Genomic DNA, 25,164 nt, shown 5'->3' with positions numbered 1-25,164 from the left:
AGGGTGTTGCAACCGAAAACTGATAATGGATGTTTCACAAGGGTTCATTAATGAAAGAGAAGAGGTAAACGTGCAACTGATTCCAGAGCCCGAATTCTTGGTGGTTAACACTTAATTAATTAATGAGATTTTAGAAAAAGTACTGTGTGGTCTGGACTGGGCAACACAGAAAAAAGTTCACATTTCCTGGGCTATAATGCAATGTGCAATTGCTCTGATAAGTGTAGCCTGATATTTTTATATTTAGTGAGTGGGGCAGCCTAGGGAGTGGATGGGACTTGAGTCCGAGGCACCAGGCAGAAAGACCTGGAATGCCACATTCCTAGTGTAGGGCTTTGTTGGACTAGATGACCTATGCATTCCAAAGAAAATAAAACAGAATATTGAAACTGATGGTGTAAATAAGAAATATGAATGCATAAGCATCTCTACATGCACCCCAAAGTGGGGTTGATATTTGGCAAACACTGCATCTAATTGCTCAAAATGCATCTCTCCTGAAAGACGCCCTTGGTGGAAACTAATTTAAGTCGGTTAGTGGGCCCTTGGGAAGGGATCAGGGACAGGCAGGCCAAATAGTTGCAGGCATTTGAACAGAAGTTCTCCTAAACGCTCATAACATTCCAAAGCAAAGTAATATAATATAATTGCTCACATTGGCCATAGGACCCAAACGTTTTGGCTTCCGAAGTATCATATTATAACAGAATCAATGAATATACTTAAAATAACTAAGAGCATAACTTGCCCCATAATGTTTTAATGGAAGTTTGCTGGCATTTGAAACTGGGAGCCTCCACACTGGTTGTCTGCTCAGCAATGTTTGCATTTTCAAAGATTAACAGAAATAACAAATAGATTATCTGTATAGCATGCCAGAAACAAGCCTAATCAAGGCAGCTATTTTAAGCTCCCAGACAGAACGGCTGAGGGTGCACTTGAAGCTACGAACCTCACCATCCACTGGTAGAAATGGAGTTCTTGGACAGAGGAGTTTCACTGCCATGGGCCTCTTTCTTGCAGTGGTGGAAAGCTCCACCACCGTTGCTCTGATGGCAGAAGACATTGAAAAGAGGAGTGCTGAGTGTGGATCCACAGAATCTAAATCCACCCCATTTCCCTGGCAACTCCAACATGGGATGAAAAGCTGCAGTGGCCCTGGAGCTGGTGCTTGTTATTTTCCCTTCCACTGAAGATAAGCCAACCCTTGCCTTCTGCCTTGACCACTGCAAGACCAGAAAGGTTTAGGAACTGCCTCTCCCTGACCTCCATAGGATTACTCTGCCCTTTATTTCTCACACAAGTTTATTAATGATTATACTTTCTATAATTTACATCAAGAAACAGCCTAATAATACTACTTCTCAATCTTTATAACAATAAGCGGAAAGAAGCAAGGGAAGGAACAGGTTATATCACATATGATTTGGCCTGCTCACATGTGACTCAGTTACTGCAAATTAAGATGTGTAAAATAAAAGCTATCTGATTATATTAAACATTAAGATTTTTTTTAAAAGTGCTAATAGAATGGTCTGCCTCTACAGTAACATCAACATATGAGCACCAAGGAAGAACTGCTTGTCCTGCTCTAACCTTATCAGTGACTTTCACATGTTGCTTTGCTCACAGATGTTGTTGCACTGGGGTTGGGTCCAAGGCTTCTAGCACTGGCATTATAGTATCTGTGTCTTCATGGATGAGCAAGTTTCCTTAAGTGTATGCTAATAGAGCAGTTTCTAGAAAGAGACTGCAGAGCACTCTAAATATAATAGAGCAGTTTCTAGAAAGAGACTGCAGAGCACTCTAAATTCCATCCTCCATTATAATCAGCGAAGCAAATCAGTTGGAAAGGAGTAGTATTTGTCTTAAGCCTCGTATACTTGGCCAGGTTTTCATTTTCTGTATATGAAACCCATCATACTGAGTTGTGAACAGGTGTACTCACACATAATAAATTTAAAAGTGAACTAAAATATATATTCCTAGCAGATGATGGTTCCCTCCTTCCAACTCCAAGTTTTTAGGATTTTGAAGGCCAGATGATCATAAATGCAGGTACTTATTTATCTGTCTATCAATTTATACCCTGCCATCAGGTCTACCACTCCCCCAAGAGTTTACCCTAAGACAGGCAGAGATATCCTAAACCCTGGCTGGAGAGAGCAGAGCAGCAGATCAATTGACATACCATTAGCCTTGCCACTTACCCCAGGCAGGGTGAGCTGGTATATGTGCTGTGTCAGCTCCAGTCCAGGAAGCTCTGTAATATTGGAGCCCACCCTACCTCCACTAGAGGTCAGTGGAAAGACACCTCCATCATACCTCAACTCTGCCCAGAAGCAGGGATCAGGGGGTTAAGAGTACTCTGTTAGTAAACACATGGCAAATATGGAGCATATTTACTCAAAAACAAATCACACAGAGTTCAAGAAGACTAATTTCCTGGAAAGTGTCTTGGACTGCAATATTAGCCTAATAAAATTAACAACAACCCAAAGAAAAACAGATGCAAGATGCATAGAGGACAAGGTCAAAACTAGCCCCACTGTAATATAACAATTACAAGTTGAATGGCATATTTGATTATATGTTTTATAATCTCTTTAAACCAGGGGTGGCTAACAGTTTTTGGCCCGAAGGCCACATTCACCCTTGGTCAATGGTCCTCATGCCAGTGGTGTGGATGTAGCTACCCCACACTCGTATAATGCACACTCTTGTATGCACAAACACATAGGACTCGCATAGCTCCCCACCCAGCTGACCCATGTGTCCAATTATTTTTTTCAGCCTTTGATGTGTACACATCTACAGTGGTACCTCAGGTTACATACGCTTCAGGTTACATACTCTGCTAACCCAGAAATAGTGCTTCAGGTTAAGAACAGAAATCGTGCTCCGGCAGCACGGCAGCAGCAGGAGGCCCCATTAGCTAAAGTGGTGCTTCAGGTTAAGAACAGTTTCAGGTTAAGAACGGACCTCTGGAACGAATTAAGTACTTAACCTGAGGTACCACTGTATTCAAACAATGGATCCCCTTCTCTGCAGAGTGAGCCATAAAGACTCAGGACAATGCTAAATTGTGTGCCGTATGAAGCCATGTGTCTGGAAACTGGCCAAGGGCTTCTGGAAACCAAAGCGTGGCTCACCACTATAAAATTCTGGCTCCGCCTACATTTCAAGTCTGATCTGTCTTCTTTAATTTTCCATATGCTGGTGGCATGGTTAGCTCGCATTGAGAACAAAATCAGAACCTGTGGCCTATCACTCGAGTCACTGCTTATGCTCCCACAATTGGAAGCATTCCAGACAATCAAGCGTAGAATTCTAGAGATTGAATTCCAAACCCTTAGCAGCACAGCCAATAAAACCTTTTCCCCATTAGGTTTAGGAATTTGACCCTCGTTTGGCCAGGATACTCCATTTTTACATCACCTTTATGAGCCCCACCGACGCAGAGCTTCTTCCCTCACAAGATTTAATGTTTTGCTGCTGCAGTTTTGCAAGGTAGATTCTTGAAAACCCCATATACTGAAATCTACTGCTCTTGTGGCACAAAACAGGTCAAATCCATCACACACATTTTATATCATTGTCCATTTTATGCAAAAATGTATGATAAGTATCTGGCCCCCTTATTGAAGGAGGGGAATCTATCACACTGACTCTTCCAGGGTATCCCGAATAATTGTAGGAATGACATTGTGGAGAAGGTGCAAGATTTTTTGAATGACCCATGAAATTACACCACCATAGGTCCTAAGAGCCGCTTTTGTATCTCACGACATCTGAACAGTTTTATCCTAAAGTACCTCCTACTATGTTTCGCTATCCGTGCTGTGTTCTGATCCATGTATATGACGCACTCTTATTATGCCAATAAAGGAGATTGATTGACTGACTCAGGACAATAGAAAAGACAGAACTCAAAATCAACAACTACCTACAGTTTTCTCCTCCTTTTAATACAGAACAGAGCTGGATGAAAGTTTCTTTAATTTATCCTAAAACCAATAGGACTTATACACCCATGCAAATAAACCAGAGGGGGATTCTGCTTCAAAGGAATGGAACGACTTAAGGTGAGAAAGAAAACACCCAGTGATTGGTCTGGAAGCACCTGTTGCTATGCCATTGTTGAAGCCAAGAAAGCAGGGACCTGATCATTTCCTGGATCAACCATCAGTGGAAGCTTCATGTCAAACTGCTCTGAGCTTTCTTAAGGAAGTATAAGGGGATCGAAGTATAAAAAATGGATAACAGCCGACAGGTTGGCTTGACACCAGTTGAGATACTCAACAGCAGGAGCTAAGTGTCTCCTCTTCCACCTGTGCCCCCACCATAGCCCTATAAGAACTACTTGTGCTACCTCAGGTTTCCAAAAGTTAGAGGTTAAATAGGAAGACACGACTGTTCTGATGCATAAGGAGCCACCTTTCTTCCACGTCTTTGAAATGTTAGAAAAACCAACCAATGTTATACTATTTTCATCAGTTTATGACATAACACCTAAAAAAGCAGGTCCATGATACCCACCCATCTTTGTATTAAAAAAGCTGATGTCCACTAGAAGCTTCCTTCACACCACCACTTTAAATCCTAATAGACAATATAGAATCTATTAACACAAATGGAAACAAACTTTTCAGTCCTATTTCAAGTAAAAATATGGCTTGAATGAGGAAAAGCTAAGGAAATCACAAATTTCAAACAATCAGACTTGGCTCTAGAATACTCATTTTTATCTGAACTGGAAAAAAATGACACCATAATGGCTGCTCACCTGGTTCCAGGGTGGGCGGCATTTGCAACCCACCACCATCACCCACAGCTCCCTGGGGCATAATGCTCTCACATGGTGGCTGGCCGTTGGGGAATTGCCCTGGCCGGCTGCAAGGGATGGTGTGAAAGCCAGCCACCCTCAAAATTAAACTGCCCAATCATGGGCAGGTTGGGGGCGGAGTCTTGTGCAGTTTGTTTACACCTGTTGTCGGTCTTGCCTTTCACCCACCAGGGTGGGGAATAATGCATTGCGGGTCTGCAATCGTACTTTCCTTGAAATGTTTACCTACAGTTTAGTTATTGAATCGTATGTTAATTCCTTCAAGAATTTCCTTTTAGCATTCTCTCATCACACAGGGACCAATATGCAGAATCAACAGGGACCAAATCCTTCCAACTGTTCTTACTTGAGCAGTTCTACTTAGGTCAATGACATTATTCATGCTCATGGACAGCAAAGGTAAGAGGGGGAAAATGCCCTATAAAAACTGTGTGTTTAATTCCCTCCCCCTCCTCATGCATGCCTATATACACACATGGAGCACAGGTGCTCACCCCCAAAACAAATATATATAACCTCCTCGATATCCACTGTTCATTGTCTTTCCAGTCTCACATACTCTTCACTTCCTTTGCTTTATTGTCCCAGGTTTCTCGCAGAGTCATGATACTTCAGTAAAACACAGAGCAGACTGTGGTGGAGTATCGACGGCGGTGGTGGTGGAAGTTTAAGACTTCAAAGATGCAATAAATGCAGAAAGCACATACTTTGTTCCACACCATTCATCTTTCAGCAAACTGTTTCCTGTGAGTGTATGCTCAATACACTGTAGAAACTATTATTACTGAACATAACTTGCAAACTAAAAGTCGTCATAATAATAAGCAACCAAGTTCAGCCTTTGTCAACTGATTTGCATGAGGTAAAACCAAGTGAGAAATATGTCTGCCTTTCAGTTTTGCTACAGTTTTGGCATATATTAGCTTTAATCAAATTAAAGTGATTACCAATTGGACTTGTTCTGTGTTCACACATTAGAAATTGGGGGTGGGGGGAAAGACACAGCAAGCCAGCTTTTATCCTACAGTGTGTGGGGATCAGCTGTTATATTTTAAAACTGTCAGCACCAGTCTGAAATGTCCAGATTGTTGTGGAAATATCCCATTAAAAGGGAGATGCAATGTGCAAAGAAACTTTCTTTTATAAAGAGTTTTAGGTTTCCTTTGCAAAACATGGTATCCTTGCAATGCACATAATGCAGACAGAGGTAGACAACATATCCATAACTGATATCTTCTATAAAAACTCTGAGTTTGATATTTCTGATGTTATTCATGTATTCTACAAACATGAAAACACTATGTATGCCCTATGTTTAAAGTTAATGCTGTCAAACGAGAATTATCCAGGCAGCACCATCAAAGGTCAAGTTAATTTCCTGAAACCACGTTGCTCTTTAGAAATTATGACTTTCATAAATACCACCACAGACCTTTAGAAAATAGGAAGACATTCTAATGCAATTATTTCTCTTTGTGGGTTTACGCTGCAGTTGCACTGCCTTGCACACCAGTCTTCCAAAAGGCTTTTAACGATTTTAGCCAGCAGCTAGTCAGATCCCACTGGAAAGTTTCGAGAACACACACGTTTCACTCCAAGGACACAGACCTCCTTGCTTTCCACAGCTTTGCCCTTGATAAAGAAGCTAGGAATGCATACAGTCAGTGAACCGCTTCTAGTAGGGAGGCACTAATACTGAATTCCCCAGACCAAGCCTGTCCTTTGACTAGTTTGTAAACTAACATGACTTCTCTGGGAAGCAATGGTGCTCTGAGTTCTTATCTGTCTGTACAGTACTTAGAGCCCTGTGCAAGCAAAAGATAACAGGATAAACAACTAGGGTTACGGATCTCCACATCCTCGGGGGCCAAATTGCTTTCTTTAATTCTGCATGCTAGGAATCACCTTTATAAGCTCACTGCAAAGACAGGAATGACCAGAAGTCATCGTGTCCAAACCCATAGCCCAGAAACAATTATTATTGTTTTATTTATTTAATAAATTTGTATACTGTCCTTCATCTGAAGATCCCAGGGCAGGTCACAACAGAAAAACACAAAATGAGAACACAAAATACACAAGAAAACAAAAGCAACAACAAAAACAAACCAATATTTCCCCCCTCTCACAAACATATTAGGCTGCCTAAGACTTCAGAAGACAAAACTTTCATAGAATCCTTAAGCGTTCTGCCTAAATGCAACAACCAATCCCGGACAAGTGATAAACACACAGTGTATTGCATGTTAATCTGGAGAATTTCTGACCAGCCTAAAAATACCTATGGTGGGATAGAAATGCCACTTCCCACCCCCCATTGCACTGGAAGAGAGGTGGAGGGAGGTGGGAAGGCACCTTTCCCTCTCCGTTTCGAGCACCCTGGTTTTATGAGCGGCTGGTATGTATGCACTTCTGGAGGGGCGCTGCATCTGCACCAACCAAGCGCTCGGGTCACATGACGCTCGGGGAGCCTGAGCGAAGTCCCGGCGGTCCGTGGCCGGGCCGGGCTTGCGCCCCCCACCCCTGCTTACCTTGGCATCCCCCACGTCGGGCTCCTCTTCATAGTAGCCCTGCCCGGATTCATAGGCAGCGGCCGTCGCGGGCTCCCGAGCTCCCAGCAGCACCACCGCGCCAGCAGCCAGATAGCAACCCAGAGAGAAGAATCCCAGCAAGTGCATTGTGCAGAGGGCGGCGAGGCGGGAGCCGTGAAGGCAGCGCGTGGGCAACGCCGCGCGGCTCCGAGCGAGTCCCGGCGGCTCTCTCCGAGGCAGCAGCGAAGCGGCAACTTCCCCAGGATGGAGAGAGGAAAGGTGCGCAGGAGCCCCCTTCGCCGGCCCAGGCGCTGGCTCGCTCGCTCGCTCCTTCTCCGACGAGTTACTCGGAGTTTGTCAGGTTAAAATAATAATTAAAAAAAAAAGGCACCAGGAAACCGGACATCCGAAGCGGGCTCCCTCAGGAGCACGAGGAGGTCGAAGGAGTTCCCGGGCCAGTTGAGGGTAGTAAGGCGGGGGGGGGGGAGGTTTCCTCTGCAGCCACCAGCCCCCCTGGGGGCTATATGCCAAGGAGGGACGAAGGCGGTGAGGGGCAGCGGCGCGGCTCCGTCTCCTCGCCGCTTCCCCGGGCGTCTGTCAGTGGCAGCGGCAGCAGCAGCAGGGGCCGGGGAGCGGGAGCCTCCTCAGCGCGTGGAGCGGAGCTGGAGCGGCAGCAGCAGCAGCAGCAGCAGCAGCAACCGCAGGGGGCGGGCATGGCTAAAGCGCCCTCTGCCTGTACCTTGGAGAGACTGAGTGGCTGGCGAAGGAAGGAAAGGGAGGGAAGGAAGGAAAGGACGGAGGGCGTCCGGGACGGACGTGTGTGTGTGTGTGTCCCTCCTTTTCCTCCACACACCCCACGCCACCGCCCGCTCAGCTCTTCTCCTTCCTCCCCTTCGGTTACATTTTCCCACAAGTAGCCGCTCGCCTCGCAAAAGCCCTTTCCAAGAAAGAAGACGTGGTGGAAATGTGAGACGGGAGGCGCGCGCGCGCGCGCTGCTGGCCCCCCTCGGGAAAGCCTGCCGGAAAACCGGAGGCGCGCGCGCGCTTCGTTCGAGCAACTGCGCCTCCCGTAGCGCTGCCCGAGGCGCCAGACCTGTTGCCTCGCTTTCCCGCGCTTTCGCAGAGCGGAGGGTGAGCGCAGGGCTGGCTCTGGGGTCTGCGGTGCCTTCTTCCACGCAAGATGCCGCGGAAGGCTTTTTGCAGAAATGATAAGCAGACGAGCCGAGGTGGCTCAATGCATACTTTCCTTCCACCCACCCTGTGGGAGAAATGGTTGGAGGATGGTACTCAAGGCGCTGCCTATAGGCAGAAAACGCGCCAGCAGTTACCCGCTTACCGTCCAGAGAGAAGGCTGGGAGCGAGTGGCGTAGCGTGGGTTGTCAGCACCCGGGGCAAGGCAAGTAATTTGCGCCCCCTAACCCGTGGATTTGCGCCCCCTAACCCTAACCCCCAGATGTTGCGCCCAGTGCGGCCGCCCCCCTGCACCCCCCAAGCTACGCCACTGCTGGGAGCCTAAATACAGTGGTACCTCAGGTTACATACGCTTCAGGTTACAGACTCCGCTAACCCAGAAATATTACCTCGGTTTAAGAACTTTGCTTCAGGATGAGAACAGAAATCGCACGGCAGCGGCACAGCGGCAGCAGGAGGCCCCATTAGCTAAAGTGGTGCTTCAGGTTAAGAACAGTTTCAGGTTAAGAAAAGACCTCCAGAACGAATTAAGTTCTTAACCCGAGGTACCACTGTACTGTATTTCCTTGGTCTCCCATCAAAACTTTACTTCAAGTTTTTCCATCTCTAGGCGCAACTGACTGCTAGGCATCATGGCCCTAAGCTACCTCTGAATTGCCACTAGCTGGGGACCACAAACTTAGAGCGCTATTCAGCTCATGTCCTGCTTGTGGGCTATTCTTTGTTTATATCCTGACTCCCCCCCCCCCCCATAATCAAGGCAGCTCACAAAAATAGAAACAAATACAGATTAAACAGGCAGAGCTAAAAAGGTTATCATGAAAAAGTAATTGAGCTGTTGATGGAATTAAAACAAAAGGTAAAAAAATGTATGGTTAAAAAAAACAACGAACAGCACACAACACACCATTAAGAGCCCTTTCATTGAAAGGAGTCAGTTCCCAAAAGCCTGCCAGAATAATAATAATAAAAAGTCTTCACCTGTCATCTGAAGGACAACAAAGCCAGTCTGAATTTCTTAAGAGGTAAAGGCAGGGGTGCCAACTTAAAATAAAATATTGGGGAGGGGTCACGTAAGTCCCACCCACATGGTGCGGTTAACGCACACTATTTGAATGGTGATGTCCATCAACTTTGGGGGGTCCTGGCCCACTCAAATATTTTATGGGGGGGGGGGAGCTGAAGACCTCTCAGTCCCTAGGAGAATTCCAACGCAATTAGCCTTGAATCTAAAAGATAACACACACCATCAACCTGTTATTTACTGTAATACTCCAGAAGGATGAAGCTCACAAAACATCTCATTACAAGACATGGCACTGTACATACACACTAGAAACAGCTTTGTTCCTGTGCATGAAAATTACAACCTAAATCTCAATTTTCTGAAATGCTTGAAAAAAAATTCTATGTGCTGTACTTAACCAAGCATCTTAATTTGCTGGAAAACACTAGCAGGGCAACATGTTCTCAGGGCTCAGGCTACATAATTACCGGTATATACTCTTAACTCACCTCACCTATGAGCCAAAAGATTTGGAAAGCAGACTATTAGATCTGATATAAAAGCTACTAATCTTCCTTGATTATAAGGGTTTGTTCACTCATGTTTTGTTTAGCTCCAAGCTGAGCATTGCAATGCACCCTACGTAGGGCTGCCCTTGAAAATAATTCAGCAACTACAGCTAGGACAAATTATGTTGCCTATCTCTAAAGGCAACTGCACTGTACATTAGTTTATGATTGTGCTCAACATAGTTCACAAGGCCACTGCAAGGTCTGCATAAACTTATTTTAAGAATGCAAGTGGGATTCAGCAATACACAGGCTCTGTGGTTGCTAAAACCAGATAAGCACATTTCTAAAAAGCACTGCATATGCTGTGATAACTACACTTAGCACAAGTGAGTCCTAAATAGAACATTTTCAAGAGTTCTGTCAATAGAATCTTTAAGTACTGCTACTAAAATTCAAGCCTTTTAATTGATGTGTTTCGTACAAGGTACATCTGTCAAGCACATTCCTCTGTGCTGTCTAGACATACCTGATATGGCCACATTTCGCACAAATGCATAAAGACAGAAAATGGTTGTTGAAACACAAGGCCATTTCAGAAGTAGCATACATCAATGATAGGATATGTCAGATGGGCAAAGAAATAAGGAAACATGAGCTTGAAGGGCAGGGGTGGGACATGAAGAAATTTATTGACCTCAGTGGCACAATTAGTACTGTGCTCTTTGACTTCCCACTGCAAAACACATGAGACTAAATACTGAAAGTATAGAAGTCTTAAAGAAGCAGCAGTTGGTGTTATTTTACTTTTGTTACACACAATAATGCTAGAGTCTTATTTGAATTTCATAATGTTTTTCGTAATCCAGATAAGACAGCATGCTTACATTGTACCACAATGACTAGGATATTCTTGTTGACTGTTTTGATTGTATTGCCCCTTAGGGGACAATTTTAAAAGTTTCCCAAAGTAGTTCCCTAAGTGGGAAATATTGTTAAGGTACTTCTAGATCACAGGCAGGAAATCTCCAGCCTGCAGGCCAAACTAGGCCTATTAGGCCTTATTCCCATTTGACCCACCATGCCATTTTCAGGATCCGGAATCTATATAGGGGATCCTGAGAGTAAGTTGGCTTAATTTAGAATGCCTGGCATCCAGCATTAATGTGTTCTCAAGTTGACTGCTGCTGCGGATGGCACAATATATTAACGTCTATGGCAAATTTAACCTTCTCCGCCCCAACACGGATCATTATTCTTTAAGGCAGTTTCCTACATTGTTGCTAGCTGAAGAAATCGCCACTTGGAAACATTCTTTTGTAACTTTTTGAAAAGCAGCACTCTTCTTGAGGTTTACTACACAGAGTGCTAATCATCTGGGTAAGCCAAGGTTTTTAAAGGTTCCATTTGAAAACTTTAAAGCAGAAACAGGCAACATATAGCCCCTGAGGTAATTTTATGTGGGCTGCAAGTTCTTGGTGTAATTCCATCTTTTACTTTTTAAAAATGTGTTTTTAGACATCATCTCTCAAAAATTTAACAATTTTTGACATCACATCACAATTTCAAAGCACCTTATGCAAAAAGGGAAGTACAGTGCGAGTACCTCAGGTTACATACGCTTCAGGTTACAGACTCCGCTAACCCAGAAATAGTGCTTCAGGTTAAGAACTTTGCTTCAGGGTGAGAACAGAAATCGTGCTCCGGCGGTCGGCAGCAGCAGGAGGCCCCATTAGCTAAAGTGGTGCTTCAGCTTAAGAACAGTTTCAGGTTAAGAATGGACCTCTGGAACAAATTAAGTACTTAACCCGAGGTACCACTGTACAAAGAAGACTTAAATTATTTTTATCCTCTTTATCCCTTATTTGCAGTTACATGCATAAAGAGTTTTCAAGGCTTAGTTCACATATTTAAAAGTGCAATAAAATACCAGAAAGCTGTCTGTGGACAAACACTGGCTCCCTCAGCCTGAAAGCAAGATGAGCGCTGCAACCCCATAGTTGTCTTTGACTGGACTTAACCATCCAGGGATCCTTTACCTTTTTTTAAAAAAAAATAAAAAATACCTTACCTTGTACAAAACAAGTTGCCCACCTCTGCTTTTAAAATGTCTTCATTTTCAGAGTGGTCTTCAACAGTACCACTATAAGCAGGCTCCACAGGTTTGTGTGTGTTAGGCACTCAGCAATTAGAAATATCTAGGCCAGCTGAGGACCGGAGAGGACACTATCTGATCCAATTTTGCATTGTTTGTAATGAGTTGCAGGCAGCTGATCCTGATTTTTCTATCACAGAGCAGGCTAAAACCTTGTTATTTGCCAATATGGAAATGCCTGCAAATAAAGGGTTTCCCTTAGAGAGGCAAGCATTGCACACATTTCAGTATGTTTCTTGAAAAGTTGGTTTAATTTCCTGAAAGCCAGCTTTTTGCCTTTTTTAAAAAAAACATAGTGCTACAGTATAGAATCAGAACTCCTGGATAAATGCAATAAAATAAAAGCTTGATATGTACCTCTTTTTACTGAAAGGACGTGTACAATCTCTGTCATGTATAATCAGAACCATACAGTGATATAAATAGCTCCAGATTCCACAGAGAAAATATTTGAAGTCAATATAACAACACATCTCCTATAACATTTTATAACTCTTGCCATGCTGTTCTTCAAACATACAAATTACTGACTTAAAAGTTCCCACCCCCGCTAGCACTTCTAATATTGGAAAAACAGGACATCAAGCACAAATACCTTTAGAATATCTGCTTAATTACTAAGCATTGTGCTAAATCCAAACCTTAGGTCAGGAGATTACAGCAGTTATTTTTTCACTTTTCTCATTCCCTTTCCAGTTTATAAACTATATTATGTTGTTTGGTGGTATTGAAATCTAGATTTATTTGCTGTTTCTCACTATCCATAAGATTCATTTCACATTGGTTCACTTTTTGGATCAAGACTATCAAGGAAAGTAAAACTGAAATTCAAAGCCAGAACATGTATGCGTAGAATGAAACATGAGCACAACTGGAGTTTTGATTGCAGTTTTGTCTACAGCCGCACTCAGAAGAGACCAGCCACATCAAAAACTAAGCACTGTATTTTCTTCTGGACAATGGGAGTAACAGTAGGTGAAATGTAAAGACCAGGATGTATGTCCATGAAAGAGAATGTTTTTATTATTGTGAGTTGCTGGACTTTCAGTGTGGAGGAAGGGCAAGTAATAAATTTGAAATAATAAATGATAACAATAAACCCTGTGCACAACTGGAGTTCTTCTTTCTGTTATCTTTTCTGCAGTTCACAGAAAGATAAGCAACATTCAACATTGAACAGTAATTTTCCTCTGCAAGAGCAGGATCACCCCTCAGGGAAAGTCTGGATGAACGGATGAGTTTTAAGCAGATACCTAAATGACAATACTTTAGCTGCGTGTCTGATGTTCATTAGAAATGCATTTCAAACTGAAGGTGCCACCACACTAAAGGCCCTAGACTTAGAAATATAAGATGAACTTTGGGAGCATACAGTGCTACTGAGAGTGTCTTTCCCAAGGACTGAAGTTAGCAGCCAAGGATAGATAATCTATTGGTGTTCCTAATGGTAACCTGAATCCAAGTTGTTCAGGACTTTGTACGCCAATAGCAAGATCTTAAACATGGCCTTGTAGCATACTGGCATCCAATACAGCTTTTTCAGCATAGTTGGTACGTTCTTTCAATACCACACCCCTTCAGTAGCCTTGCTGCTTCATTCTGAACTAGCTGCGGCTTCTGAACCAAACTGAAGGGAATCTCCATATAGAGCACATTGCAGTCATTCAACTGGGAGGCTACCAATGCCTGGCAAGCCAATGCTATCGTGAACCAGGAGCAGCCATAACTGTCACACCAACTAGCAGAAGGCAGTTCTAGCCACTGAAGCCACTTGGGACTACAGTCAGAAATATGGATGCAGGAGCAACCCTAAGCTACGTACCTACCTACTGCTTCAAAGAAAGTGCAACTCCATGCAGAACATGCAACTGACCTATGTGCTAGACCTGGGGACTCCTCATCCCCAGAGCCTCCATCTTACCAAGATTCAAGCTCAGTTTATAGAATTAATTTATTTCAGGGATGTATTTATTCTTTTAAAAGAAGCAAGTCTGCACAGATCACTAATGATCCCACACCTTAGGCTTCATAAAAATGTAATGAGCTAATACTCTGACTCCTGTTCTGTGGTTCACGGACGAAATACAAAAGGAATGGCAGGAAATAAGCTAACCGTTCTGCAAACGAAAACATGAAATCTTATACAGTCTGTGCCAAAGCGGCTGAGCAGATTATGTCATCGCCTACATGACTATTGTCAATATTGGTTAATATACTGTTTAGATTCTTAGAACAAAAATTTGACCCTATTTAACATTTCCTAAATCCTTTTTCCATGCTTGAGCTTATTGTTCACTTAATGTGAACAAATCAGTTAGAGGTAAATTGTAATGTCAACTGCATAGTGGGAATAGTAAATAGGCTTAAGTATGCTGGAGTGTAGAGTCAGTGGCGTAGCGTGGGGGGTGCCAGGGGTGCCGGCCGCACCGGGCGCAACATTTGGGGGGGGCGCGAGTCCAGAGGGAAGGGACAAGTTCCTTCCTCCGCCGGGCTCCCCGCCGCCACCACCAGCCTTGCGCCCTAGCGCGCGCGCGCCCCCCGCTGCCGCTGCGGCTGCGCTCCACTCACTGCTCGCAGGAGGAGCAGCCGCTGCAGCAGCGCCGGCGCCGCCACCGACGCCTGGCCGGGCACGGGCAGCCTCCGCACCCCGCCGCCGCCGCCATCCCCTCGGCCCAGCCACAGGCGACGGCTGCTTCTGCCGACTGGGAGGGAGGAGAGCTCCGAGGGGCCTCGCCGCGCCCTGCGCTCCCCAAAACCCTCTGAGAGGAAGCCAACGGGTGGGCGAGGGTCTCCCGGCAGAAGGGGGCACCGCTGGCTCCGGCTCTCAGCGCAAGGGGGGGGCGAGGACGGAGCACGGCTGGAAGCCCCCGGACCCGGCCGGGAGGAGGAGAGGCGCTCGCCAAGCCCGGATCTGGAGCTCTACCTACAGCCCAAGGAGAGGAGGGGGCGGGGAGGCGCCCGAGGGGAGGGGGCTTCGGCTGCCTCGGCCCGCGGGGGCTCCGCAAATAATAAATTTAATAAATTCCTGCTGAGCCTTTGGGGGGGTCCTTGGCTCCTTCGCTCGCCCCCAGCCCCAGTGGCGTAGCGTGGGGGGGTGCAGGGGGCCGGGCGCAACATCTGGGGGCGCTCGCTCGCACACGAGTGCTAAAATCCATGGGTTAGGGGGTGCAAATTACTTGCCTTGCCCCGGGTGCTGACAACCCACGCTACGCCACTGTGTAGAGTCCAGGCCAAACTGGGATGCCATATGTGTGTGACTGGTTCTTTAAGTACAAGGTCCACATAGCACTTGGTCGTGAGTCTCGGAAGACCTTGCAGGCCATATTCCACCTGGCCAGGAGCCCTCACTGACTCCAGCTTCAAAATTTGAGCATGCTGAACAGACTCTTGGACTGGGCTATTGTTTAGGAGGTTTGTTTGGACTGAGAAATATTTGTGTTTGTCTAAATTTTGGCAGAGAACAGCGTATAGAATATGAGTTAAAGGGGCATGGCATTCTATATAATGTGGTGGAGCACTGTTCTCCGTCTTTCAATTCAGTGCTGCTCCTGTGAATTTCAAGTAATTGTGAGTAACTTTCCCTTTTAAGATTCTAGCCCCTTCAAAAATACAAAGCTAAACTGCATCTGTTTACAGCGGACTTAATTTTAAAGGGGCTTGAGATTAGAATTTAATATATAGTAGTACAAAAATACTGCTATAAGAAAACACTGAAGGCGTATGAAAGTGTTTTTCATTGATGTATATGGAGCTACGTGAAGAAGGCATAAAATGACAATGGGTGTGGCCTAAAATGGAAATACATTTTGCTTTTTCACTACACCATGTATGTTAATAATCGATTATATTTAGTAGTCCTACTGGGTAGTAGAGGGGAGGAAAACCTTAACAACTTTGCTCCACATTTCAAGGTCAGACAGAACTGTGAATGAAATACCTTGGGTTTTTTTCTTTTTCTTTTTTAATAAATGTATTCCTTGTCTGTCCACTTACTGCCGAATTCAACACTAGAGGAAAAAAATCCATAGCCCCTGAGCTGTTTTGTTTGATATATGCAGTGTTGTGGTTATGAAAAACACTGTTAATTCTTTCAGGTTGGCTTGATAACTTGACCTTATATGAGATTCCTCTTCTCTGCCCTGAAGTGCTAAACTAAACTGTTGTAATTTTACTGATATCAGCTTAATAGCTTTTAAAAAACAGTAGTAAAACAATGAAGAAGCAATAAAAAAAAATCTAAGAGGATATTTAACCTTTGACCTTCTCGGAGAGAAGAGGGCATAGTTGTTAACAGAAACAGAGAAGGAGGCTTACTGCAAAAATGGAGAATTGGAATGGGTTTAATATTTTTCTCCAGTTCACCAATGTAGTTCTAGGGTGGCCTGATGCAAGAGGGACAGTGCTCTTGCACTTTTCATAGGTATGTAGATGAGGGGAATTCAGCAGGTATAGCTTGTCATGCAAGCAAGATCTGCTGAAATCTCCTTTTCTACACAACTATAATAGATGTTGGAACCAAGGGAGGTATTCAGCAAAGTTTTACCCAGAGTAGACCCATTAGCATTAATAGACCCAACTTAGTCAAGTTCACTCATTTCAATGGATGTACTCTGAGCAAACATTGTTCTCTTTTGCATCTGGCAATCCTAAGTATCTTCTGCAATACCAAACGGATTCCAATTTCCTAGTTATCTGAAATCTATTAAAAACATGCAGATCATGATAATGAAAACAGCACGGCACCAGCCCTTTCTTTAAAAGCAGCCAGTTTCCATAAGCGTCTGGAACAAGAAGGTCTTCATCTGCTGGTGGAAGGACAACAAGGAGGGAGCCAGTCGAACTTCTCTAGGGAGGGAGTTCTAAAGTCCAGGAGCAGCCAGTGAGAAGGCCCTCTCCTGTGTCCCTACCTAGCATGGCTGTGAGAGTGGCGGGACCAAGAAAAGGTCCTCTTCCAAACATCTCAGAACCCGGGCAAGTTTGTAAGAGGAAATGCAGTCTTTCTGGTTAGGATATGAGCTGGCAATTAGTTATTAGTTGTGGGGACTGAGAATAAGCAGTGCAGTCTAGTTAAAGTTATTAATATATCACTTACACTGGAGAAAGTGAATAATAAAAAAAGAAAATTATGTAATTACCTTTTAACTGGCTGGAAAGTTAAACACTGCTTATTGTTGTGGATACAGAGCTCTATTTAGAACACAGCACATTTTCTAGCTGTTACATTAACCAACAGGAAAATTGCTTCATCTTCTTCAGGGTTGCGTGTTTTGTGTTGTGTGTAATTAAAAACCTAATGAGAAAGAGTGGTTTATTGCCTGACAAGAAATACAAGGTTGACTGATTTTACATGTCAGATGCTGACAAAGTGCAATGAAGAAACTAAAGAAGATGGGTGGCTGGGAAGCAAGCTGTTGTACACCTAGGCATAAAATAAAACCAAACATAAATTATGGACTTTCCCTAGAATCTAATAAACCACTGGGACGTAATTTTCATAGTTATATAGTCACCTATAGAACCCATTTGTTTTTGTGTCTAAAGTAACAACATGACTTAAAGTTCCATCCACAAATCATGTAAGACAGAATACTTGGACTTAAGCCAATAATAATATCATTGGCTAGAGGGGCTAAGCAGAAATTCAGTGGGAGAATGCTAGGAGGTTAATGACAGACACTTCCCAACCCTCTTCAGAAGAGTAGTACAAAAATGTATCAATAACTGAGGATCATGGATGAAAACCATAATTTTTATTCCACTGACATTTTCAGCATTGACTTGATTTGGAAAAATTAGTAGAGAACGGTTTATACTTATTTATTTACTCATAACTGTTTTGGATTGTGCATAAAACAAAATAAATTCAGTAAAAGGAAGGGTGTTATTGCTTTGTAATGGCTGAAATATATTTATATGGAACAGTATCATCATCCTCATCATCCTCATTAAAGTATAATCAGTACTGCATTATGAAGTACTATAAGACTCCAGTCCTAATGATACTTTTTCAAGACTAGAAGGGCTTCACATACAGGCTGCAGTATTTAAATAGTTTAAATGAATTACATACTTAGAAGATTTCTCTATTGTGATCCAGTTGTATGTGTCTTTATTTTTTTCTTGATTTTTTTTTAAACCAAATGTCACATGCTATTAATCACAAGGACTTGAGTCTCTCCAATAACCAGAAGGAGTCGATAGGATTGGCAGAAGGCCATTATAAACTGCAAAGCGATTAGTGAGGCCTTAGCTCTTTGGTAGACATATGTAATAGAAATTCTCACATAAGACTCAACTCAGTGGAACCACAGAACAATAAAAAGGCTACAGGGCCCATGGCCTCTGCTCTCCGATTCAGTAATGCAAAGTTAAAATGGAATTCACCAGGACCTGTCAGCTTTGAAACATCTCAGTTCAACTTTATTTCACCAAAGATCAAGTAGAGAAGGCTAATCTAGTTTTCTAGACACTTAAATCTCATTTTCCCAGGCAGCTTTACACTCCTGGTTTGTTTAAATGTGCTTTAAACAGAATATCTTATATTCCAATGTGTTTTGTTGTTGTTGTTTTAAGAACAGCAAATACAATAGAACCAACTATATTGGTGTAATAGTTACTGTGGACACCAAATAAAGAAAAGGCTTCTTAGCAACTGTGGAAATTCCAGATTGAGATGACTCTCTTATTAAAAAGTGAATACAATTTTGGACTCACACTTAATCATGTTAATAGTTTCTGACCATTTTGGATTCCCATTAAATGAATGTTTTAGATAGAAATATAATATTTTGAAATAAGGCTTCCTTTTCAGATACGTGGAAGTAAATTGTTTCAGCTAGTTAAAATTTGATTAGTGTCTTATATACAATTGGCCATTGTGCAGCTTCTTTTATGTTTTGCTTTCATATGAATGGTATCATACTATTCAACTATCCATCAACACGATACAAGAACAAAGATAAAAAGTCAGATTTACTCTGCAAATTTCATTGCTAATTCTTTTATCTTATATTCTTAGAGGTATGCTTCATGCACATTCACAATATGAGATTTTCTTTCTTTCCTTAGATGCTAGTGTGCCACACTAACAGGATTGTAGCAAGATGACCAATATGCCTTCTTTCTTTACATTTTCATTTTAGCTCCATATATTTGTTTGCTTCTGGCATTAGCCAAAGATTTGCTATGCTAATAAATAAGTGCATTTTATGTGCTTCCACAAAGCAATGTTCCAGTATTGACATTGGAACTGCTGGCATTGCAATTTTCTTAGTACTGGCTTTGCAGTACACCAAAGCAAATCTTAGGATGACAAGCATGTAGTGTAATTAAGTCTTAACATTTCCACATGATTTTTTATTTATTTTTTGAAATATAAATCCTAAGCATCATTCAGAATCAGTTCAGTTGTTAGTTCTGTTGCATGGGAAATTCCAATTGAAGTATAAACTGACAAACTGGAACGTGTCCAGAGGAGGGCAACCAAAATGGTCAAAGGCCTGGAAACGATGCCTTATGAGGAACGGCTAAGGGAGCTGGGCATGTTTAGCCTGGAGAAGAGGAGGTTAAGGGGTGATATGATAGCCATGTTCAAATATATAAAAGGATGTCACATAGAGGAGGGAGAAAGGTTGTTTTCTGCTGCTCCAGAGAAGCGGACACGGAGCAATGGATCCAAACTACAAGAAAGAAGATTCCACCTAAACATTAGGAAGAACTTCCTGACAGTAAGAGCTGTTCGACAGTGGAATTTGCTGCCAAGGAGTGTGGTGGAGTCTCCTACTTTGGAGGTCTTTAAGCAGAGGCTTGACAACCATATGTCAGGAGTGCTCTGATGGTGTTTCCTGCTTGGCAGGGGGTTGGACTCAATGGCCCTTGTGGTCTCTTCCAACTCTATGATTCTATGATTCTATGATTCTATGATTCTATGATTCTATAAAGATAAGGCAATGGGGCAGAAATTAAGTGCTGGTAATAAAAAAGCAGAGACATCACCTTGCCAACAAAGGTCCGTATAGTTAAAGCTATGGTTTTCCCAGTAGTGATGTATGAAAGTGAGATCTGGACCATAAAGAAGGCTGATTGCCGAAGAACTGATGCTTTTGAATTATGGTGCTGGAGGAGCACTCTTGAGAGTCCCATGAACTGCAAGAAGATCAAACCTATCCATTCTTAAGGAAATCAGCCCTAAGTGCTCACTAGAAGGACAGATCCTGAAGCTGAGACTCCAATACTTTGGGAACCTCATGAGAAGAAAAGACTCCCTGGAAAAGACCCTGATGTTGGGAAAGATGGAGGGCACAAGGAGAAGGGGACATCAGGACGAGATGGTTGGACAGTATTCTTGAAGCTACCAGCATCAGCATGAGTTTGACCAAACTGCGGGAGGCAGTCTAAGACAGGAGTGCCTGGCATGCTCTGGTCCATGGGGTCATGAAGAGTTGGACACGACTAAACAACTAAATAACAACAATAAAAATAACAGAATGTTTGCTTTGCTTTTTAGGGTCTCAGGTTCAATCTCAGAAGTTCTCTGTATAGCAAAAGACCTCTGTTGGGGACCTTTTATAACTGTTACCGGTCAGCTAGATAGTACTGGGCTGGATGAACCATAGATACTTGAAGGTAAGTCCCATTGAACTCAGGGGGACTTCTCAGAAGAATGCACAACCACTGTATGGCTACATTCACATGAATCAATGGAAATGGGGTTGAGTAAAAAGGTCATTCAACAGGGTATGTCTTAGTGTTCATTTACAGGAGTCACTCTATCCCTCCCAAAGGGCTAGTGTATAGTTAAGCCCTGTAAGAATATCCCATTTTTTCATTGCTGTGCCTTCCATATTCCCCCCCCCCCCAAGACCTCATCATGATATAGATAGAAGCTCTTGGGGAGTGAAGGGTTGGTTTGTGGTGGTCTAGTGAATGTTTCCTCTGCAGAATAATCACAGTATGTAATTCAGCCAAAGCTGTTAAAAGGCACTCCTAGATAATGAGGTCAGCTGGTCCTCTTCTTGGACAAAGATGGACCCAGAAAACCCACCAACAGTGAGCCTGTTCTTTCAGGAGAGGTATGACCCCATCCAAAGCATATAATAGACCAATTATCTAGATTCAGGAACTACCCACCCAGAGTGCCTCCAGGATTCAGAGTCATATTTCACATTGAAACATTTCTCAGCAACATAGTGCTGATTTACAAAAAACGTATTCCCCCTCCCCATTTACATTATGTGAAGGAAACCATAGTAGTGAAATGCCAGCTGCTGGTGCTGGCAAGTCATAATTCTTGATTCAAAATCAAGTTCAATCCTGTACACTGGGAAATTGTATATAGTGCTCTTCTCCCAACTTGGCACAGTTAGGCATTATAGTTTCAATTTCTTCTTACTAGAGAAGTTTGTTAAGTAAAGCCTATACATGATGAGGCACATTGAAGGCTTGCTCTATTGTTACCAGAATGACTTTTCTTTACATGAGGAATTTATGTTCTTTACATGAAGCAGGGGAGCTAAGCCAAGAATCTAATGAAACCATGCCAATATTATAACCCACATCTTCCTTTAAAAAAAGTTCTTCTTTGACCTTGTTAAGCAGAAGACTTATGGAATGGCAGTGCATTCACTGGAAGTCAATTTAGCTGGGCAACTCCTTTGATCCACATCTTAGTTAAAGACCTGCTGCTGACCTCCAGAGCTTTCTTGCTTGGCTGTGTCTCTATGCTGCCTGCTTCCTTCAGGCATGTGACCCAGTGAAATGTAGCTGCAGTGGTGAATCTCTGAATATAAAACAAACCACACTATTTATACACTTTGAACCATTTACTCCAGCATGGCCTCATTTGAGTCAGCAGAATTGTTTTGGAACAAGAGGTCTGAGAATTGCTACCATTGACTTGGATGACTTCTATAGGGTTTGGTGCCTAAATGCAGCCTTATTTCGAAGATAAATTCCCTTTAGAATTGCAATGGGGGTGGGTGGGAACAGCATGTAATATTTTCTTGTAACTTGTTTCCAGCAAAGTTAGAGAAGTCCGGGTTAGTCTCAAAGACATGTAACATAATAACCTAAGAAATGGCCTTCAAATCAGTTTTAAAATATTATTTAGACAGAAAAAAGTTCATGTAGCTATTTTTAAACTGCAGTGTCTGCTGCGAATGATCTTTGGAATATTATTGCAAGCCATTGGGGAGGTAGCCTTTGCCTTAATCCAAGCCATGTGTCAGTAATAAACAAACAGCTGACTTTTTATAGACATTTTACAATATGTGTATTGACAGAAGGACATTCTATATTTCAGTAGAATAATTTATGCCCTGTTTTCACTGTTATAGCAGCACAGTTTCAGCACTTCCTCTCTAAGGGCTACATTTAATTCCCAGTGAGGTCAATGGAACGACAAACTACTGCATAAGCGTTTGGTAAACGCACAGTTTTACACATTTAAGCATAGACCTGCTATTGCTGAAAGGGAGTTAAATAAGCCCACTAGTCTTTATATCTATCATGTTTATGTTGTTGGAGTTTCAGGGTCTCAACTGGCTTTCCTTGACTTAGTATCCTTACCCAGATGTTGTTGAATTACAACTATCATCATTCCAAATGTTCAGAAATGATGGAAGTTGTTGTCCAGCAACATCTCGGAATAACCTAGAGACCCAAAAGAATTACTTGAAAGCTAGAGTGGATAAGATTACTTCAGACTAAAATGTGACTGGTTATGGTGTACCTGACAAATGACCTGCAGTATAATTTAAAGCATGTTTACTCAAAAGTAAGTCCTACCTATTTCAATGATTCCAGTTACAGATAGGTAGCCGTGTTGGTCTGCCATAGTCAAAATAAAAAAATTCCTTCCAGTAGCACCTTAAAGACCAACTAGGTTAGTTTTTGGTATGAGCTTTCGTGTGCATGCACACTTCTTCAGATGTGTATCTGAAGAAGTGTGCATGCACACGAAAGCTCATACCAAGAACTAACCTAGTTGGTCTTTAAGGTGCTACTGGAAGGAATTTTTTTATTTTGACTATTTCAATGAGACCAACTTCATCAAAATTGGGTTTAGAATTGGTCTTAATGATTCAAAGTCCCCCAGGAAGCTCCTGAGTATTTTTTGGGGGGGAAATACCTTCGCAAATGCTAATGTGATACTGGTTAGCAAGAAAGAGTATTTTATGCTGTATGACTTTCACGTTTTGTTTCTTTTATATCGTCAAATACTATTATTGATTTCTTTATTAAATTTCAACCCCATTCTTCTTCCCAAAGGATCCGAGGCCTGTGAAAATCAAAATGCTTGAACAATAAAAGGTAAAGGTACCCCTGACCGTTAGGTCCAGTCACGGACAACTCTGGGGTTGTGGCACTCATCTCGTTTTACTGGCTGAGGGAGCCGGTGTACAGCTTCTGGGTCATGTGGCCAGCATGACTAAGCTGCTTCTGGTGAACCAGAGCAGCACATGGAAACGCCGTTTACCTTCCCGCCAGAGCAGTACCTATTTATCTACTTGCACTTCGTGCTTTTGAACTGCTAGGTTGGCAGGAGCTTGAACAATACAGTAACATATTTAAAACACTTAAAAATGTTTGAAGGCATTTAACATATCTAGAAACATCTAAAAGCAATCACATACATTCACAGTTGTTACCTTTAAGGTTGCCATGGCCAGTATGTTTAGCCATCAAATTATCTACCATGAATTAAATTCACAACCAGTAGATTGGGTGAACTGCAACGTGACAATTTCCATGGGCCCATCCACACTTTTGCTTATCCAGTACCTAGAAAGCATGGGTCCAAAAGGTTTTCCACTTGTCTCATACTTTGTAGGCATATGTCTGAATGGTTTTCCATTTGCCCTGCTGCTTTTCCTGAGGAAACATACTTTTTACCACTGAATCGGAGCAAATGTCAATCCTTGGAAAACCCAACTGATGTTTGCTCTGATTCAGCAGCAAAGAGTGGGGTTTCCCTGTGGACGAGCCCCATGTCCGAGACTCAGCTTAAAAGAGCTGTTTAGCTAATATGTGGTCATCTAAGCAGTCTTAGAGGCATACGGTTGTGTGAGATATATAGTGCAGTAAATGGGGAGAAGAGGCGCAAGTGGAATTAATTGTTTTAAGTGGAGAGTGGCTCATCCCCTGTGCAATGGCAGTAGGAACCCAGGAGATGCACAGGGAGAAATAGGCAATACAGCAGATAATTGAAGCCTAAGGCAGTAGCCATTGAAAGCTTATTTGTTCCACGTTTCAGCTTTCTCTGGCATCATTTTATAAAGTTTTTAGCTGCGAGCACTGCATCTTCCATGGGGAGGATGTGTTCCCTCCTCCAGACACATCTGAAGATTGCCCCCTACTTTTTATGTTCCACAGGAAGCATTAGTAGAAGTGTTTGTGCTTCTTCTCTCCCTGCACTGAAAGAACATTACACAACATCTGAAACTGAGTGAGATGAGTTTTCAAGCTGTTGTTAATATTTGTGGGGTGGGAGGGGGGGGCAAAGTTGCAGATATAATTTATTTTATAACCTTAGGACAAAGCCAGTTTATGGTGATGGCCAAGAACAGCGTCCATGTATCAGAGTAGCACAGGCATGATGAGTTCTCAACTCACCTCTGGTTATGACAGTGCTCTCTGTGTCAGCCCAGAACTACATGCAAAAGCTGACTGCAGTACTATTTAATACATTTTTAGACCTAGAGCTTAATCTCAACTTGCTAAATGGAATTCGCTTTTAATTTACAATTTAAAAACTTGTGTGCCACTGCTTTAATGATATTTTATTACGGTGATGTGTTAATTATTTCAAGTGATGCGCTAAACTGCCTTGGGAGCATTATTGAAATTCCTTCCTTCATTTACTTTCCTCCCTCCCTCCCTTCCTTCCATTTCTCTATTTCACCTTACTTTTTATTCCATCTAGTTTG

The 25,164-nt window shown here is 42.7% G+C and overlaps 1 protein-coding gene across 4 annotated transcripts in view; it reads right to left on the bottom strand.

Moving 5' to 3' along the window:
- Nucleotides 1-8,309, bottom strand: part of VEGFC (vascular endothelial growth factor C) — a 43,742-nt gene extending 35,433 nt beyond the window's left edge. The window contains exon 1 of one of the 4 annotated variants that reach the window (XM_081208980.1): nucleotides 7,378-8,309. In XM_081208980.1, coding sequence (XP_081065106.1) covers nucleotides 7,378-7,524 — 147 coding nt within the window. In that variant the 5' untranslated portion in view covers nucleotides 7,525-8,309. Of the gene's footprint in view, nucleotides 1-4,786; nucleotides 4,852-7,377 lie in introns of those variants that run through there. The other 3 variants (XM_081208979.1, XM_081208981.1, XM_081208982.1) reach the window with 3 other exon arrangements.
- Between the last annotated feature and the right edge of the window lie 16,855 nt (nucleotides 8,310-25,164).

This window comes from Podarcis bocagei (assembly GCF_964188305.1).
Source record: "Podarcis bocagei genome assembly, chromosome: 9".
Lineage (NCBI taxonomy): Eukaryota > Metazoa > Chordata > Lepidosauria > Squamata > Lacertidae > Podarcis > Podarcis bocagei.
This window is presented reverse-complemented; position numbering and strand designations above follow the sequence as displayed.